Source organism: Eptesicus fuscus, chromosome 12 (assembly GCF_027574615.1).
Source record: "Eptesicus fuscus isolate TK198812 chromosome 12, DD_ASM_mEF_20220401, whole genome shotgun sequence".
Classification (NCBI taxonomy): Eukaryota; Metazoa; Chordata; class Mammalia; order Chiroptera; family Vespertilionidae; genus Eptesicus; species Eptesicus fuscus.
In genome coordinates, this window is record NC_072484.1 from 88,419,111 (window position 1) to 88,436,024 (window position 16,914).

At 56.9% G+C, this 16,914-nt stretch overlaps 1 protein-coding gene across 1 annotated transcript in view; it reads left to right on the forward strand.

Moving 5' to 3' along the window:
- GAREM1 (GRB2 associated regulator of MAPK1 subtype 1) overlaps positions 1-15,789 on the forward strand; it is a 165,694-nt gene extending 149,905 nt beyond the window's left edge. The window contains exons 5-6 of the mRNA XM_054723752.1: positions 12,218-12,381; positions 14,489-15,789. Of these exons, the coding sequence (XP_054579727.1) occupies positions 12,218-12,381; positions 14,489-15,392 (1,068 nt within the window). The 3' untranslated portion in view covers positions 15,393-15,789. The remainder of the gene's footprint in view (positions 1-12,217; positions 12,382-14,488) is intronic.
- Positions 15,790-16,914: the final 1,125 nt, after the last annotated feature.

Consider the following 16,914-nt stretch of genomic DNA (forward strand, 5'->3'; position numbering starts at 1 on the left):
GAGAGACGGTTCCCTTCCTAACAGGGGTGTCCCAGGGAGAAGCAAACCGCTCCTGGCCCCCGGCCTGGGGGAAGCAGCTGCAGTGCCCCGGGGACTGGCAGGCGAGCCCAGGCTGAGGGGCACGCCCAGCTCACGAGATGGGGGCAAATTGTGCAAAGTGCCCTCGAATCAGAATGACTTGACCATCTCTCTTACGTGAATTATTGTCCTTGTCTCTTACGTTTATTCTAAACACATCCTCTCTTTCATAGCACTGTGGGCCTCTCTCCATATCTGTGTTCTGGGCCCTGGCACATACGTCTCAGGTGTTCCTCCAGGTGACTGTGTGAGTGACGGTCTGCAAGGCCCTGTGCCTTGTACGATTTCCTCTTAGAAGTGCCATTTTGGAGAGCAGTGATGGGAAGGCTGTGTATTGCATGAAACCCTATAAATAGCACGTCTGACCTCAGACGGCTCTGGGCTGTACTGTGAGTTACACGTGATCAAAGCTACAGACCACTGCCTTCTCCAAGCTTGTGCAGCCGGTCCAGCCTGGGGCTGGGAACCCAGAGACGCATACCCTTCTTCTCCAACAGCAGAGCCACGCGTGTTCACTCCGGGTTGGGTGTTGACATGGCAGCGCTTCCTGAGATTCGTGAAAGGAACGTCGCCAAAGGAGCTCGAGGTCGCCCCCACTGGTTCACACCAGGTTGCATTGTGCCGGTGCCGAAGCACCCGCCACCCTCCCTGACGGGCAGGGCTGCCCAGCCTGTGGGAGGCGGAGGGGTTGAGTCCAGGATGGGTGGTAGCACATGTTCATCTTACAAGGCAGGCCGTGCTTCGGAAATCAAGCTCCTGTAGCGCAGCATACTGGGTGGTTGGGGTTCGAGAAAAACACAAACTAAAGGGTAAATTTCATGCCATGGTGACTGGGCCTAGATCAGTAAGGGCGGACGTGACGGGGTGCGTCTGAACCCGCCTCCGACCGGCTGAAGGACGGAAGGGGCGTGAGAGGGAGAGCCCAGCGTCCAGAGAGGGAGAGCCCGGCGTCCTGGGGTGTCCACGGCCCTCTCTGGCGCCGGACGGGGAGCAGGGGAGCGGCCACACCGTGGGGTCGGGAGCCAGAGGCGCGGAGCTCCCTCCACCACTTAGCAGCTGCGAACCTTGGGCGAAGTATTTAACCTCCTGAGCCACTTCCTGAGGGCGTAGAGCCTCTTCTCTGCACGATTGTGAGGTCCGCAGCCCTTGGCACTTTCCCTGGCATTCAGTGAATAGGAGGAGTCACTTAATACAGGAGGGATTTTGACTTAGGGTCATGATTTGGGGGCAGTTTTTGCCTCTGTCCTTTCCTATCTAGGGAATCCAGCCTCTCCACAGCCTGCCTGCCCCCCCCCCCAGGCCCCGGCACCCGGCAGGGGCCAGTGGTCCCCACGTTCCAGAAGTGCGTGTGATGGTCTCATCTCCCTGGGTCTCTGGGATATTGCAAAAACCTGAGTTTAAAGATAACAAGACATTCGTTGCATCTGATTGTAAAAATGTCTACCTGACAAGCTGGGTGGTGCGTGATGGTTGCCTGGCTGTGGAGCCAGATGTGGAACCGGGAGAACCCTGCAAGGGAGCCACAGACACGCGGGGCATCGTGTGGGCCCGCAGCACGAGGCTCTTCCCTGGGAGGGAGCGGGACAGAGGGACAGAGTGACTGTGGAGGAGCCCCCTGGGCTCTAAGGCTGCAGACGCAGGTCCGACACTGGCAGTGCCACACAAACCCATAGAGAGATGAAGGCTGAGGAGCGGCCTTGACTCGCTCTTCCTCGAGATGTCACAACCTGCAAGTGTCCGCCCTGCAGAATCGGGGGCCTCACGTGACTACCTAAGGCTTAAAAATAAATGCCATAATATGAGCATAACCCGTGGACACAGACAATGGGGGGCAGGTGAGGGCATGTGCTGGGGGTGGGGACAGCCCAGGAGAGGCCAATGGGGGGAAAAGGAGACTCATGTAATACTTTAAACAATAAAGAATTTAAATTTTTTTAAAAATCTGACATTTCTGTCAAGAGGGTACAAATTATGTGAAATCTTGATTAAAATAATAATTAGTGATTTTGCTGAAACGAAAGCAAAGCAAAAAATGTGGAATCCTATCTAATAAAAGAGTAATATGCAAATTGACCGTACCTCCACTACACCCACAAACCACGCCCACCAGCCAATCAAGATGCAAATAAACCCAACCAAGATGGCTGCGGCCACAGAGAGCAGGAGGGAGGCTTGGGTTTCCCCAGCAATGGAGGAAGCCAAGCTTTCCGCCTGCCCTTACCCGCCTAGGCCTCCACTCAAGGCTACAAAGTTTCAATTATAGAAGATAAATAAACCTCAGATACCAGGGCCTCTGCTTGGGTTGCTGGGGGGCGTGGCCAGCCTGCAAACCACCACAGGCCTCTCGCCCAGGCCACCCCACGCCCAAAGGGAACCCCCACCCTGATCCGGGACACCCTTCAGGGCAAACCAGCTGGCCCCTACCCATGCACCAGGCATCTATCCTATCTAATAAAAGAGTAATATGCAGATTGATCATCACTCCAACACACAAGATGGCTGCCCCCATGTGGTCAAAGATCCTGCCCCCATGTGGACACAAGACCAGCAGGGGAGGGCAGTTGGGAGGGACCAGGCCTGCAAGGGAGGGCAGTTGGGGGCAATCAAGCCTGCAGGGGAGGGCAGTTAGGGGTGATCAGGCCGGCAGAGAAGGGAAGTTGGGGGTGACCGGGCCTGCAGGGAAGGGCAGTTGGGGGGCACCCAGGCCTGCAGTGGAGAGCAGTTGGGGGGACCAGGCCTGCAGGGGAGGACAGTTAGGGGTGACCAGGCCTGCAGGGGAGGGCAGTTAGGGGTGACCAGGCCTGCAGGGGAGAGGGAAGTTAGGGGCAAACAGGCTGGCAGGGGAGCAGTTAGGCATCAATCAGGCTGGCAGGGAAGTGGTTAGGGGGTGATCAGGCTGGCAGGCAGAAGCAGTTAGGGGCAATCAGGAAGGCAGGCAGGCGAGCAGTTGAGAGTCAGCAGTCCTGGATTGTGAGAGGGATGTCCGACGGCCCGTTTAGGCCCGATGGGCAGTTGGACATCCCTTGAGGGGTCCCAGATTGAAGAGAGTGCAGGCTGGGCTGAGGGACACCCCCCTCCATGCACGAATTTCATGTACCGGGCCTCTAGTAAATATATAATAATGTAAATAAATAAATAAATGCTATAAAAATATGGGGCGGGGGGGCTTAAGTTGATTTCAGAGAGGAAGGGAGAGAGAGATAGAAACATCACCGGGGATCGAGCCTGCAACCCAGGCATGTGCCCTTGACCGGAATCGAACCATGACCTCCTGGTTCATGGGTTGATATTCAACCCCTGAGCCACACCGGCCGGGCTAAAAGTAGGGTTCCTTATAAACTGGGGAAAGTGGCTATGAGAATTGACACTACTCTGAATTTTTATTTATTTTGTCCTTGGACTTTTCCTCTCTGCCAAATATTAATATTAGATAAAGGCATTAAAGGACAGGTTTTTCTTAAATAAGCCTGATGGATTAATATTCAAGCTTTGGTACTAAGAATATTAATCTGGAAGTGATTATTTACTTTTCAAAATAATTGCTCTACCAAAGGACTCACTCAGGAACTCACTAATTAATGAGTCTCCTAAGGCATCTGACATTAAATTAGTTTTAATCACAGCCTTTGAGGTGTACTCTGTAAGCAAGCCTTATACCGAGGCTCCCGCTTGTGCATTGAAATAAGGACTCAATTATTGTTGTGTTTTAGTAATTTTGAAACTAATTGCCTCCGGTTGCATGTAGGTAATTTGTTTTTAAATGAAACCTCGGCCGGGATTTTTTTCTTTTTTCTCCTGTGCCCATGGGAAGTCGCCATGATTACACCGCTAATAAAGTTGTTAGAATGTTCTATGGGATAGCTCTTGTTTCAGATCTGGACTCTCAGATAGCATTTGCGTAAAATCGCATTGCTGGGAGGGTCATACACCATTTAAACATATACACTGAGTGGCCAGATTATGATGATCTCTGAACGCATAATAATCTGGCCACTCAGTGTATATCCTATAGAACAAAAGGCTGATATGCAAATTGTCCCCTCGACCAGGAGTTCGACCAGCAGGCAGGCTGGCCAACCGCCCATGTCCCCTCCCCCTGGCCAGGCTGGCTGGACCTCACCCATGCACGAATTCATGCACCGGGCCTCTAATACACACACACACACACACACACACACACACACTGAGTGGCCAGATTATTATGCGTTCAGAGATCATAATAATCTGGCCGCTCAGTGTATATGTGTCATGTGTTTTTATCCTCCTTGCTCAGAAAAAGTCCTTTTTACCACCCTGCCCAGTGGCACATTCTCTCCCTGAGCCAGGGAAGCACCCTCGGGTTTAAACAAGCCCCCTTTTCAGACCCACTTGCCCTTCTGCTCCGGGAGCGGCCTCCTGCACCCCCCGCCCCCCTCCCCGGGGCTTGGACAAGGAGGCTGGCTGAGACCGGGTCCCTGTCGGCCTCCTGCACCCCCCGCCCCCCTCCCCCGGGGGCTTGGACAAGGAGGCTGGTGAGACCCGGTCCCTGTCGGTGCAGAACGCTGGACAAGAAACCTGTAAACCATCTCTGCCCTCATGTCATCCATCAAATAGAGGCTCATCTATTGCCGTTTGTCGTGATCAAACTTGAATTTCTGTCGGGCTGCAAATGCCCCGATGGGTCCCTGGCAGGGTTATGAACTCTTTGTATAAAAGCCTCTTTATAAATAAGATTTCTGACGGCTGTAACGGTTTTGCTGTCTGGGAGAGGGAGTGTGGGAAGAAAGGGAACACGCGGGGCAGGGGGCAGGCAGCGAAGGCAAAGTTACCAAGTCCGAGGCAGCAAGGTCACCAAACGGCCGTCCTCGATGGCCGGCGGGTGCCCGGGGCTGGCTTTTTAGAGCAGAAAACCCACAGGAAAGGTGAGTCCTATGTTTCCTGAATCGTCTTCTCACAGAAACAGAATGGCCCTTCCCTGCCTGCGTGTCCGGATCCCGGGAGTGACTGCCCTCGCATCTTTGAGATTTTCACCCCCGCGTGCGGCATCATCAGCAGGCGTCTCCAGATTCGTTGCCTTTGATTTAACAGTGGAGTAACCACAGCTATGAAATTTTCTTTTAAAAATATATATATCTTTTTTAATTCAGAGAGGAAAGGAGAGGGAGAGAGAGATAGAAACATCAGTGATGAGAGAGAATCATTGATTGGCTGCCTCCTGCACGCCCCCTACTGGGAATCGAGCCTGCAACCCAGGCATGTGCCCTTGACCGGAATCGAACCCAGGACTCTTCAGTCTGCAGGCCAACGCTCTATCCACTGAGCCAAACTAGCTAGGGCAGAATTTTTTATTTTATTTTTTTCAGAAAGAAGACAGTTAAGCAAAAAACATGTCCTAGTAAGTGTACCATTTCCTCGTCTTAACCTCTCTCCTCGGTCCCGTTAGTGCAGGGGCGTGTGAGTGTCGCTTCTTCCGTGGGAGAAAAGTAGGGAATTCCAAGAAACAAGGCCTTTTCAGGAAACATCACCATTCCACAAACCCCCATTCCCACCGTGCTGACTCATGAACACGGGGGGGGGGGGGACAGGGGGGTACTTATTATCTTCCTGTAATTCCTAGGAAGTGTCAGCGGAAGTTCATGTCACAGAGAAAGACAGGGGTTCGTAGGTCATGTGTCTGAGATGCTCCGGTTGTGTGACGGTGTGGACTGTCCCGCACACACCTGCGTGGAGCCTGTTCCCAGTCGGCGCCAGCGAGGTGTCCGTCTCACAGATCCCTGCATCCTTCCTCACGGGCGGCTGGGCGGCGAGCCACCTTGTCTGCCGTCGTCCACCCGCTATCGGCCCCCGGCCCTCCGCTCAGCTCTCTGCCAGCTGAAGGGTGAGCGACGTCGGCAGGGGAGAGGGGACAGGGCGGCTAAGTGCCCGTGCCAGGGGGCAGGTGGGCCCGTGGAGCCCTCTGGACAGGGTTCTGAACAAGGAACTAGTCCCACTCGGCGATGCGTGTGACTTGACCGCAGATGGGGTTGCGTTCTGACTTCGTGGACCGCCTTCCCTGAGAAGCATAAGGCCTCCCCGCGCCGTCTGACCTCGCGGGTGTCCTCCGTCCTCCCCTCCGCTGCCCGGCGACACGCTGCCTCTGGTGACTCGCCTGGCTCTCCGTGGCCAGGATGGCGAAGCAGGGACAACAGCAGAGCGTGTGTCCTCGCTTCTCTCTGAAGGGACAGGAGAGCCCAGGTCCCAGGGGTCCACGTGCACTCAGCCTCCTGGCCACCTGTACACACCTGGCATGTTTTTCAAGTTCCTTCCAACTTAAATAAAAAACAAAAATAGCCCTAACCGGTTTGGCTCAGTGGATAGAGCGTCGGCCTGCGGACTCATGGGTCCCAGGTTCGATTCCAGGTCAAGGGCAGGTACCTTGGTTGCGGGCACATCCCCAGTAAGGGGGTGTGCAGGAGGCAGCTGATGGATGTTTCTAACTCCCTGTCCCTCTCCCTTCCTCTCTGTAAAAAACCAATAAAATATATTCTTTAAAAAATAAATAAATAAAGCCCGGCCGGTGTGGCTCAGTGGTTGAGCATTGATCTATGAACCAGCAGGTCACAGTTCAATTCCCAGTCAGGGGGCATGGGTTGCCGGCTCAATCCCCAGTAGGGGGCGTGCAGGAGGCAGCCAATCCATGATTCTCTCTCATCATTGCTGTTTCTATCCCTCCCTCCCTCTCCCTTTCTTTCTGAAATCAATAAAAACATATTTAAAAATAAGTAAATAAAAATTAAAAACACATGCCTCCTTCGATCCTGTACCCTTTCTAATAACTGGCTCCCCGTTACTTCCGGCCCGCGTTCCTCAAAGAGTGGTCTGGCCTCACTGGCCATCCTCACCTCCTGCTCTCGCTTTGACTCCCTGGGACCGGCTTCTGCCCCCCTCACTGGACCCAGGCTTCCCCTGATAAGATCCCCAGTAACCTGCTAACCATTACGTAAGGTCCAGGCCCTACCAGACTTCCCCACATCCTTCCGCCTTTCCTCTGTCTTCCTCCTGCCGTCCGCCTCACCCCGGACACCCTCCAGCACGGCTCTGCTCTGAGAGCGCTAAGATGGGCCCACAGGCTTCCTCCCTCTCCGTCTCCCCGTCCCGTCCTCTGTGGCCAGCTCTGCTTCGCTCTCAGTGGAGATCTCAGTGCCTCCGGGGCCCAGATCCTGTTGACAGAAGGTCGAGCTCCAGCTCAGCAACTTCAACACGGCCCTGCCCTTCCCTCCGCCGTCCCATCTGGTGAGAGGCACCAGCTTTACCTCCTCACCGGTGCCGCCAGGCCAGCGCATCGGGCGGGGGCTCTCACGCCTCCACACCTTTGACACTGCGAATTCCTTCTTCCTCAAGACTGTCTCAGCAACATTCCCTGGGAGTTTCTTCTTCTGACACCTGGAGAAGATGCCTGGTGGCCCGCCCACCCCCGCTCCTACTTCTGTCCCACGGCCGATTGGCCTCTCAGTGACGTGTGTCCCCCCCTCCCCGTGAGGTCCAGGAGCTGCCTCTGTGTGTATAAAACACCAGCTCGGGGAGCATTGGATGGGCCCGCCCCGTCCCTCTGAACAAAATCAGTAGCAAAATGGAGTGAATGTGGTATGTCCAATAGCAAGATGGAATGAATGCCGTACGTGGGAAAAGGGAAAGTGATGGCCATGTTTTGGAGGTTTGGGGGACAATGGAAGAGATGGTTCCTATGATCCCAGCTGGTAGCCCCCAGGATAGACACTTTTAATAACCAAACCACCCCCCATTAAATTATGGCCATCAGCTGAACATGCCGCCCTGAGAATAGAGGGTGGGCGGAAGTGGGTTTACAGCTGTGAGTCCGTAAGACACAGTTTATTCTTGTACTAGAGGCCCGGTGCACGAAATTCGTGTACAGGGGGCAGGGGGCATCCCTCAGCCCGGCCTGCACGCTCTCCAATCAGGGACCCCTCGGGGGATGTCTGACTGCCAGTTTAGGCCTGATCCCGGGATCAGGCCTAAACCGGCAGTCGGACATCCCTCTCGCAATCCGGGACCGTTGGCTCCTAACCACTCGCCTGCCTGCCTGATCACCCCCTAACTGCCCCCCTGCTGACCTGGTTGCCCCTAACTGCCCCCCTGCTGGCCTGGTCGCCCCCTAACTGTCCGGAAGGAAGTCGGACGTCCAGAAGATGTCCGGTCACCCATTCTAATTAGCATATTGCCCTTTTATTAGTATAGATTAGCATTTATTCCTGATTGTCCTATTTCCACACGAACAGCTGTAAACCTGCTTTCACCCACTGTGTGCCTCTAGACTTAAAGTGGCTGGTCTAGAGAGAGCAGAACGCCTCGCTTTTCGATGAGTTAGCTTTCCGTGTCGCCCTGGGTTGGCGGCCTGCTGCGGGAAGTGAGGACAGTGTCTTCCTCCTGGACCGAGGGGTCTGAGGTGTGACAAGCAGTGAGTCGCTGGGCGTCTGGGAAAGGGAAGGGCTGGGTGAGGAGCAGGAGGTGCAGGAAGCGGCCGTGGGGAGAAGAGCTGCGGAACTCAGAATGGCTGGAAGGCCGGGCTCGGGGCTCGGGTGGGCGGTGGCCCTCCGGCTGCTCCCGGACCCAGTTGTGCTCATGGACCGTCATGCACAGTGGGAGCCTGACAGTCCCTGCCAACACCCAGGCGACTCATGCCCGATGGTGCCTACCTGTAGGCAGAGGTCCCCCCAGGACCTGCAGGGCCAGTGACAGCTGCCTCAAGCAGAGCACCTCCCGGGCTTAGCACCAGCGTGGGGGTCGGGGTTGAGGGGTGGGAAGGGGTGCTCCTGCTGATCCAGGTGCCTCCCTCCTGGGCCTCCGGTGGGACTCCAGTCTGTTTAAGAATAGACTGCAGCCTGGCCGGCACGGCTCAGTGGATAGAGCATCGGCCTGCAGACTGAAGGGTCCCAGGTTTGATTCCGGTCAAGGGCACGTACCTTGGTTGTGGGCACATCCCCAGTGGGGGGTATGCAGGAGGCAGCTCATCGATGTTTCTCTCTCATCGATGTTTCTAACTCTCTATCCTTCTCCCTTCCTCTCTGTAAAAAATCAATAAAATACATTTTTTTTAAAAAAGAATAGACTGCAGCCCAGCCGGCATGGCTCAGCGGTTGAGCATTGACCTCTGAACCAGGAAGTCCCGGTTCCATTCCCTGTCAGGGCACATACCTGCATTGCAGGCCCCATCCCCAGTGTGGGGTGTACACGAGGCAGCCGATCAGGGATTCTCTCTCATCATTGGTGTTTCTATCTCTCTCTCCCCCTCCCTTCCTCTCTGACATCAATAAAAATGTATTTATCAAAAGCAAAAGGGAATAGACTGCCTTGGAAGCGAAGAGAAGGGCCCGGCCCAGCAGGCACAGTGGCCTAGCGTCCCTCCCTCCGAACAGTAACTAGTGACTCAGGCCGGCGCCACCCTCCCAGGGGGACCTGTGCAAGGCTCTAGGGTGCCCAGTGGGGAAGGCGGTGGCAGGACCAGCGCCGAGGGACCTCGAGTGCCTGCGGTTGGGGGAGAGGCTGTCTCCGAGGTCAGACTCGGCGACGAGCGGCTTCGCTGCTCTCACCCTGGGTCAGCTGGGTCGGCTAAGATGCGCATGGCAATGGACTCTGCGCGTGTGGTCACTGGCCCCTAGGTAAGCGGCCTCTAATGAGGTGTCGGCCTCAATGACTCGTCCCCAAAACGCAGAAAAGTCTAAATCGGATTCAACACCAGCCGTGTCCTCCTCGTCCCCTCCCTCTCCCACATGGTACTGAGGAACCGCCGAGTGTTCGTTTTGTGTGGGGTTTTCTTTAATTATATTTTATTGATTTTTCACAGAGAGGAAGGGAGAGGAATAGAGAGTCAGAAACATCGATGAGAGAGAAACATCGATCAGCTGCCTCCTGCACACCCCCTACTGGGGATGTGCCCGCAACCAAGGCACATGCCCTTGACCGGCATCGAACCTGGGACCCTTCAGTCCACAGGCCGACTCTATCCACTGAGCCAAACCGGTTAGGGCCCGAGTGTTCATTTTGAAAACGGAAGAGCTAACGGACAGACTCCTCGCTGCCTCCAGTCTCCCGTGACCACTGACACTAAGCACAGCGGACCCCGCGCCTCTGCGGTCAGTCCCACTGCCACCCCCGATCCCGCAGACGGTCCCCAGCCAAGAAGCAGCTCCACCGCCACCCGCAAGCCCTGACCGGCGGGAGCAGAGGACACGATGTGTTGGCTACTTGTCTTGTAACCAGTGTGTTCCCACAAGCCAGGCAGGGGTGACCCAGCCAGAGCTTCCCCACGTCCTGGTTGGTTCTTAGCTTCTCTCTCTCTCTCTCTCTCTCTCTCTCTCTCTCTCTCTCTCTCAATTTCAGAGAGGAAGGGAGAGGGACAGATAGAAATAGCAACGATGAGAGAGAATCATCGATTGGCTGCCTCTTACACGCCCCACACTGGGGATGGAGCCCGCAACCTGGACATGTGCCCTGACCCGGGATCAAACTGTGACCTCCTGGTTCATAGGTCAAAGCTCGACCCCTGAGCCACGCCGGGCGGTCCTCGGCGTCTTCAGAAGACCCCAGAGTGGTGCCAGGTTCCGCGAGCCAGCTGGACGGCCCTGTCCTTGACCGGACCTCCTCCTGCATCCGCCGCCGCCTCCCCAAGAGCAAAGGGGAGAGAGAGCCCGGGAGGGGAAGCAGGTCTGCTGCTCTGAGGACCTGGTTTTGGCCTAAAGAGCGTCTCCAGATGAGAAGCTGGGACCGGAGGGTCCCCGTAAGCAGGAGGGGGGTCCTCCAGGTGCCAGCAGTGACCCCCCTCCCGCCCCCTACCGCCCCAGGAAGAAATCCAATGGGTCAGATTTTTCAGGTCACCTCCATTTCACTTAGAATTGAGGTTTGCCAGGTCCCCGGGGACAGGCGACTTTCCTCCCCACCCGGTTTCCCTGGCTGGGGCGTCCGGCGGGGCCAGTCAGAGCCCGTGTGCGGGCGGGCGGGCGCTAGAAGATGCCGGGCAGCGTGAACCCGTGTCCCTGGGGCGTAAGCAAACTGAGAGGCAAGGCTAAGGGGAGCTGGCCGTTTCGTTGCCTCTGTCACCCCAGAGCGGCTGGGGCAGGAAGGCATTGGCAGCAAAGGGGAAGGAACCCGTGGGGACCCGGCCTGAACGCAGGCGAGGCTGTGTTTGCCAAAGTCGGAATGGCTCTGTTCTCCCCTGTGTCGGTTAGGGTAGGCCAGCAGAGCCGGGTATAAGCTGCCCCCTGCTGGCAGGCACAGAGAAGTGCATAAAAATGTGCACCACTTGAAAAAGTCATCTTCTGGCTCCGTGGTTGAACATTGACCTATGAACCAGGAGGTCATGGTTCGATTCCCGGTCAGGGCACATGCCCGGGTTGCGGGCTTGGTCCCCAGTGTGGGGCGTGCAGGAGGCGGCCCATCCATGATTCTTCCTCATCATGGATGTTTCTCTCTCTCCTCTCTCCCTTCCTCTCTGAGATCAATAAAAACACGTGTTTTTTACAAAAGTGCTCTCTTGGGGATTCGGACAGCTGCCTTCATTATTCCTATGACAGCCTCTATTCTCCAAGCGTGGGCCTGGTCCCGCAGCATCAGTCTCTGCGGAGAGCTTATGAGGAATGCAGGCTCTCAGGCCCCACCCTGGGTCCCGGAATCAGCCTACGTGGCAGCAGGATCCCCGGGGAGTCATGATCCACGTGCACACTTACACGTGAGAAGCCCCGGGCATGACTTCAGGAGGAATTCCGACCCAGGGCACGGGTCACTGTGCCCTCCGGTTTGGGTCAGATCGAATTCACTTTGAACAGTGAGTGAAAACCACCGACAGGCAAGGAGAGTTTGACCCCGGGTCGCTTTATGCCCTTATTTTCTTACTCCTCTTGCCGCACCTGCCCTCACACATCACTCACCCTCCCCCCGGCTGTGTCTCAACGACCTGCGGTATCTCAGCAGCAGCATCTGTCCCGGGAAGGGTGGGGGAGGCACGGGGTCTGCCTCTGGCATCCCCTGCGTCCCTCTCCCGTCCCGAGGCCCTGCTGGTGCCACCCGCGTTTGCCAGGAGCGGTGGGCCCGCAGGGGGAGCTGCCGGGCCCCGTCCGTCCGTCCGTCCGTCCGTCCGTCTAACCCACGGTGTTCTTTCCCGTGCCAGGTCAGGGAAGAGTGCCGCCTCCTGAACGCCCCGCCGGTTCCGCCCCGAAGCGCCAAGCCTTTGTCCACCAGCCCCTCCGTCCCGCCGCGCGCAGCCAGGCCCCGGCCGCAGACCCGCTCTCCCAGCCCCACCCTGTCCTACTACTCGTCAGGGCTGCACGACATGTAAGTTCACGCCAGGGCCTCGCTGGCAGGCTCTGCCCAGGCCGGGTCGGGGGTCCCGAGAACAGTGTGGAGGGAGCGCCCCCAAGGCCGGTGGCGGGAGAGGAGACATTCGTGTTGGTCTTGAGCTAGGATGAGAGCCAGGGTCCAGGGTCCCCCCGAGCCCGAGGGGTTCCGTGATGAAGGCCGACTGGTTCTCTTAGAAGCAATCCAGCCCGGCCGGCCTGGCTCAGGGGCTGAGCATCGACCTAGGAACCAGGAGGTCACAGTTCGATTCCCAGTCGGGGCACAGGCCCGGGTTGCAGGCTCGATCCCCAGTGGGGGGCGTGCAGGAGGCAGCCGATCCATGATTCCCTCTCATCATTGATGTTTCTATCCCTCTCCCTCTCCCTTCCTTTCTGACATCAATTATACACACACACACACATATATACATATACGTATATATAATTAAATTTATATTTATATAATTAAATTAAATTAAATATATATATTTAAATTAAAAAAAAAAAAGCAGCAGCAATCCGTGGCTGCCCTCAGCTCTCAGCTCTCACAAACCAGCGTGCGTCCCTTCCGCTTTGCGACATGAGCACCCAGGGGGCACCTTCGGGACTTGGCCGTGACAGGGTCCCTGGCTCGCTCTGCTCGGAGTCCCCAGGCGGACGAGCCCTTCTGGGCCCTCCATCACTGCCAGGCGTCCTTCGTCCCGTCCGGACCTCCCGCCATGAGCGCCTTCTCTCGCGGGACAGCTCCTGTCATCGTGGGCAAAGGCCCGTCCCTTTTCGTAGGAACCTTTCACTGCGTCGCGTTGGGCACCTACCGCCACGTGACTTCCAGGCATTCCTTACGTCTGGGAGACAGAGGGCCCCTCGCTTCTCTTCGGGAGCCCTGTGGGTGTGGGGTGAGCCCGGTGTGGGTCTCCTGGCGCCACCGCCGGTGCCTCCTGAGCGCGTGCTTACGCTGTGGCCCAAGCCCGGCGCCCTTGCACGATTCCCCCTCCACCCCCACCCCGGTCCTCACGGGTTTAGGTGGCTGGTCTTCACAGGTGTCTTCTGTTCTGCCAACACTTACCTCTTCACGCTAATGTGACTCAGGAGTGCAGAGGCCCGGGCCAGCACCAGCCCGGCGCCTGGAGCGTTTTCTCTGAGCTTCTTCTCTGCCTCGAGCCCGTGCGTGGAAAGAGAGGCATGGTGGTGGCCAGGTGGTCGTGTCCCAGGCGCAGGGTGGCCAGCACCAGGCGCCCGTCTACCGCTCCGGCCTGGCCGCTGCGCACACCACCCGTCCGTCCAGCACCCGCTGGTGATACGCCCGAGCATGGCTGAACGATGTTTCTCATCAGAAAGCTCTAGGCGCCCACCAACCGCGAGTGTCTTGTTGGTTAGATACGTGTGCACACATAGATGTGCCATCTCCACTGTAGCATTTTAAATCGTGTTCCTGTCCATAGCTAACACTACATGTGAGTAACTTAAAGCTTCTCTTTTTAGTTTTTTAAAATATATTTTTATTGAGTTCATAGAGGAAGGGAGAGGGAGAGAGAGAAACATCAATGATGAGAATAATTGGTGGGCTGCCTCCTGCACGCCCCCTGCTGGACAGATTCTTTTCCTAAAAAAACTCCCTGAGGTTCTCAGGTCCTGATAGAATTCATGGTAAGAAATAGTGGGGAGGGGTTTGGGATGGGAATGGGGGGATGAGGACAAATATGCAATACCTTAATCAATAAAGAAATTAAGAAAAAAGAGCCGAAACCGGTTTGGCTCGGTGAATAGAGCGTCGGTCTGCAGACTGAAAGGTCCCAGGTTCGATTCCGGTCAAGGGCATGGACCTTGGCTGCGGGCACATCCCCAGTGGGGGGTGTGCAGGAGGCAGCTGGTCGATGTTTCTCTCTCATCGATGTTTCTAGCTCTCTGTCCCTCTCCCTTCCTCTCTGTAAAAAATCAATAAAATATATTTTTTTAAAAAAAAGAAAAAGAAAAAGAAATAAGAAAAATAGTGTCTACTTTCCTAACTGCCCTTTCCTACTCGGCAGCGGCATGCTGGGAGAAGGAAGGCTCGTCGCCGACTCTGTGTTCTGGCCGCTAACCGCCCTTTCTGTGTTGGCTTTCAGCGGCGGGACTAAAAGCGACGCCAGCCCTGCCCACAGCGCCCCCGCCTCCTGCTACCCGTGCCACCGCGGGAAGCCCGACTCGCTGGACCTGCAGTCCCCGCCGGGCAGCCCCTCGGACCCGCTGTCCGCCCGGCTCTCCTGGCCCAGCCACCGCTCGGGAGCATCCTCGGAGGCCCACGCCCGCAGCGACTTCCTGCTGGACCCCAGCCGCAGCTACAGCTACCCCCGGCAGAAGACGCCGGGCACACCGGGCAGACACTGCCCGGCGCCCTTGGACCTGGACGGCCGCGAGCCCCCGGCCGGCCCCCCCAGCGCGGCCCCGGCGGGCTTCGGCGGCGGCGGCGGCGGCTCCGGTTGCCCCAAGTCGGCCAGCTACTCCCTGGGGAGCACCGAGGAGAAGCCGCTGGCGGCCGGCGCCACCAAGCAGAGCCTGTCGTGCCCCGCCCTGCCCCCCCGGGCGCCACGGCCCGTGGAAGAGAGAGCCTCCTCCGGGACCCCGCCTTCGCCTCTCAAGATCGACGGTGCTGAGGGGGACCCCACGGCGGGGTCCGCGGACCTGGCCGAGGACCCGTACTTCGTGCCGAAGGGCGCGCAGGACATCTCCTCGGTCCCGTACCCCTTCTCCTCGCCGCTCCACCTGCAGCTGGCCCCCCGCTCCTGCGGGGACGGCTCCCCCTGGCAGCCGCCCGCCGACCTGTCGGGGCTCTCCATCGAGGAGGTGTCCAGGTCCCTGCGGTTCATCGGCCTGTCGGAAGACGTCATCTCCTTCTTCGTGACCGAGAAGATCGACGGGAACCTGCTCGTGCAGCTGACGGAGGAGATCCTCTCGGAGGATTTCAGACTGAGCAAACTGCAGGTGAAGAAGATCCTGCAGTTCATCAACGGCTGGAGGCCCAAGATATAGCCCCCCCCCCCCCCCCACCCCCCGCGGGCACCTCGAACCCGGGAGCGTGGGCTGGAGGGGGGCCGGGACACGCGCTCGTGTTTTCTTTTGCACTAAAAGCCTTCTCTGTGAATAGGGGTCAGAGAAGCGCTCACTATGCAGACCACGTTTTTGAACGGTGAGCGGGCTATTTTGTACATCAATAAAAACGCTGTACAGAACACGCAGAGGTGCCTTGTACGTCACTCAACACTCAGCAGCTGCTAAGAGACAACGGGCGTGCCCCGAGGCGGGCCCTCACCCGAGCAGGGTGATGCGAGAAGGTATGATATTTATTGCAAAATAGCCAAAGCGGAAAGACATGAGAATCTTTAAAAAACAAAACAAACCAACAGTTCCTTCCTGGGGGGGTGGGGGGGAGGGGCAATCTATTGTAGTTAGCTCTGTCCTGTGCTCTGTTGGGGTACTCGGTGCGAACTGTCTCACTCTGTGCCTGGCAGTGTCGGTGATGTGAAACGACGCTGTCATGTTAAATGCCCGGGGGGCGGGGGAGATCTCTGCACCCAACGGCATTTTCCAAAAGTCGTGCGTGGACAGAAGACACAGGACGCCCTTAGGAATCAGACCGACGCTGACCACGGTCACTCATCTGTAACTGCTGCTAATTTTATTGAGCAGAAGAAGGAAAAGCAGACTAGATACCATATGTGTGTAAATGTGTACGCAATACATATGTGTATGTTTTCCACCTCGTTGTGAGCCTCATGTTTTAAGGTAGCGTCTGTTGGCTTCCACACGCCCACGGAGGTTCGGGGCCGCTGGCCGCGTGGACTCTCTTAGGAGGCGTGGAGAGACGCCCCTGGTGTGCGGGGAGCCTGCCCCCCGAAGCCCGGGCGCGGTGGGCATCCCCGGGAAGCGTGGACGAGATCAGGGGAGAGGCGGTGGGGGGGGGGGGTTCCCTTGGCTGCGAAGCCGTGGTGGGGCTGGGTTTTGTGCGTTAGCCTTCCTGCTGACGTCTAGGGAAATGACGATTCTTCTCGGGGTTGAGGGCCTCGTCCCCCCGATTTCCGAAAGTGGGGTCTGCAGGGCGTTCCTCGGGCATCAGATGCACCATCTTCCGTGACGATGGGCTACATCTGATGAGTAATTTTTAAAAGTATCGATGGGAGTCCTCGTTTAGTTCATAAACCTCTTCACTCCTCTCTCCCAAAGAAAACACATCATCGCTATACTTTAATTCCAAGAATTTCAGAACACGATTTGTCAGATGTTGCCAAATGGGATTAAATATTGCAAACCCTGACGGCCTCCCCATCGCGTCCGGCTCTCTGCAGGAACATGTACCTCGCAAAGCTTTAGGTCTCCGAGCGAGCGAGGCCGCCGCGGAGCCCTGGGTCTGTCCCGGGGTCCGGGGGCGCCCACAGCCCCGGCTGAGGCCATCGGGTCATTCCCTCCTCCTGCCACTAACAGTGGTCGGCAAACTCATTAGTCAGCAGAGCCAAATACCAACAGGACAACGATTGAAATTTCTTTTGAGAGCCAC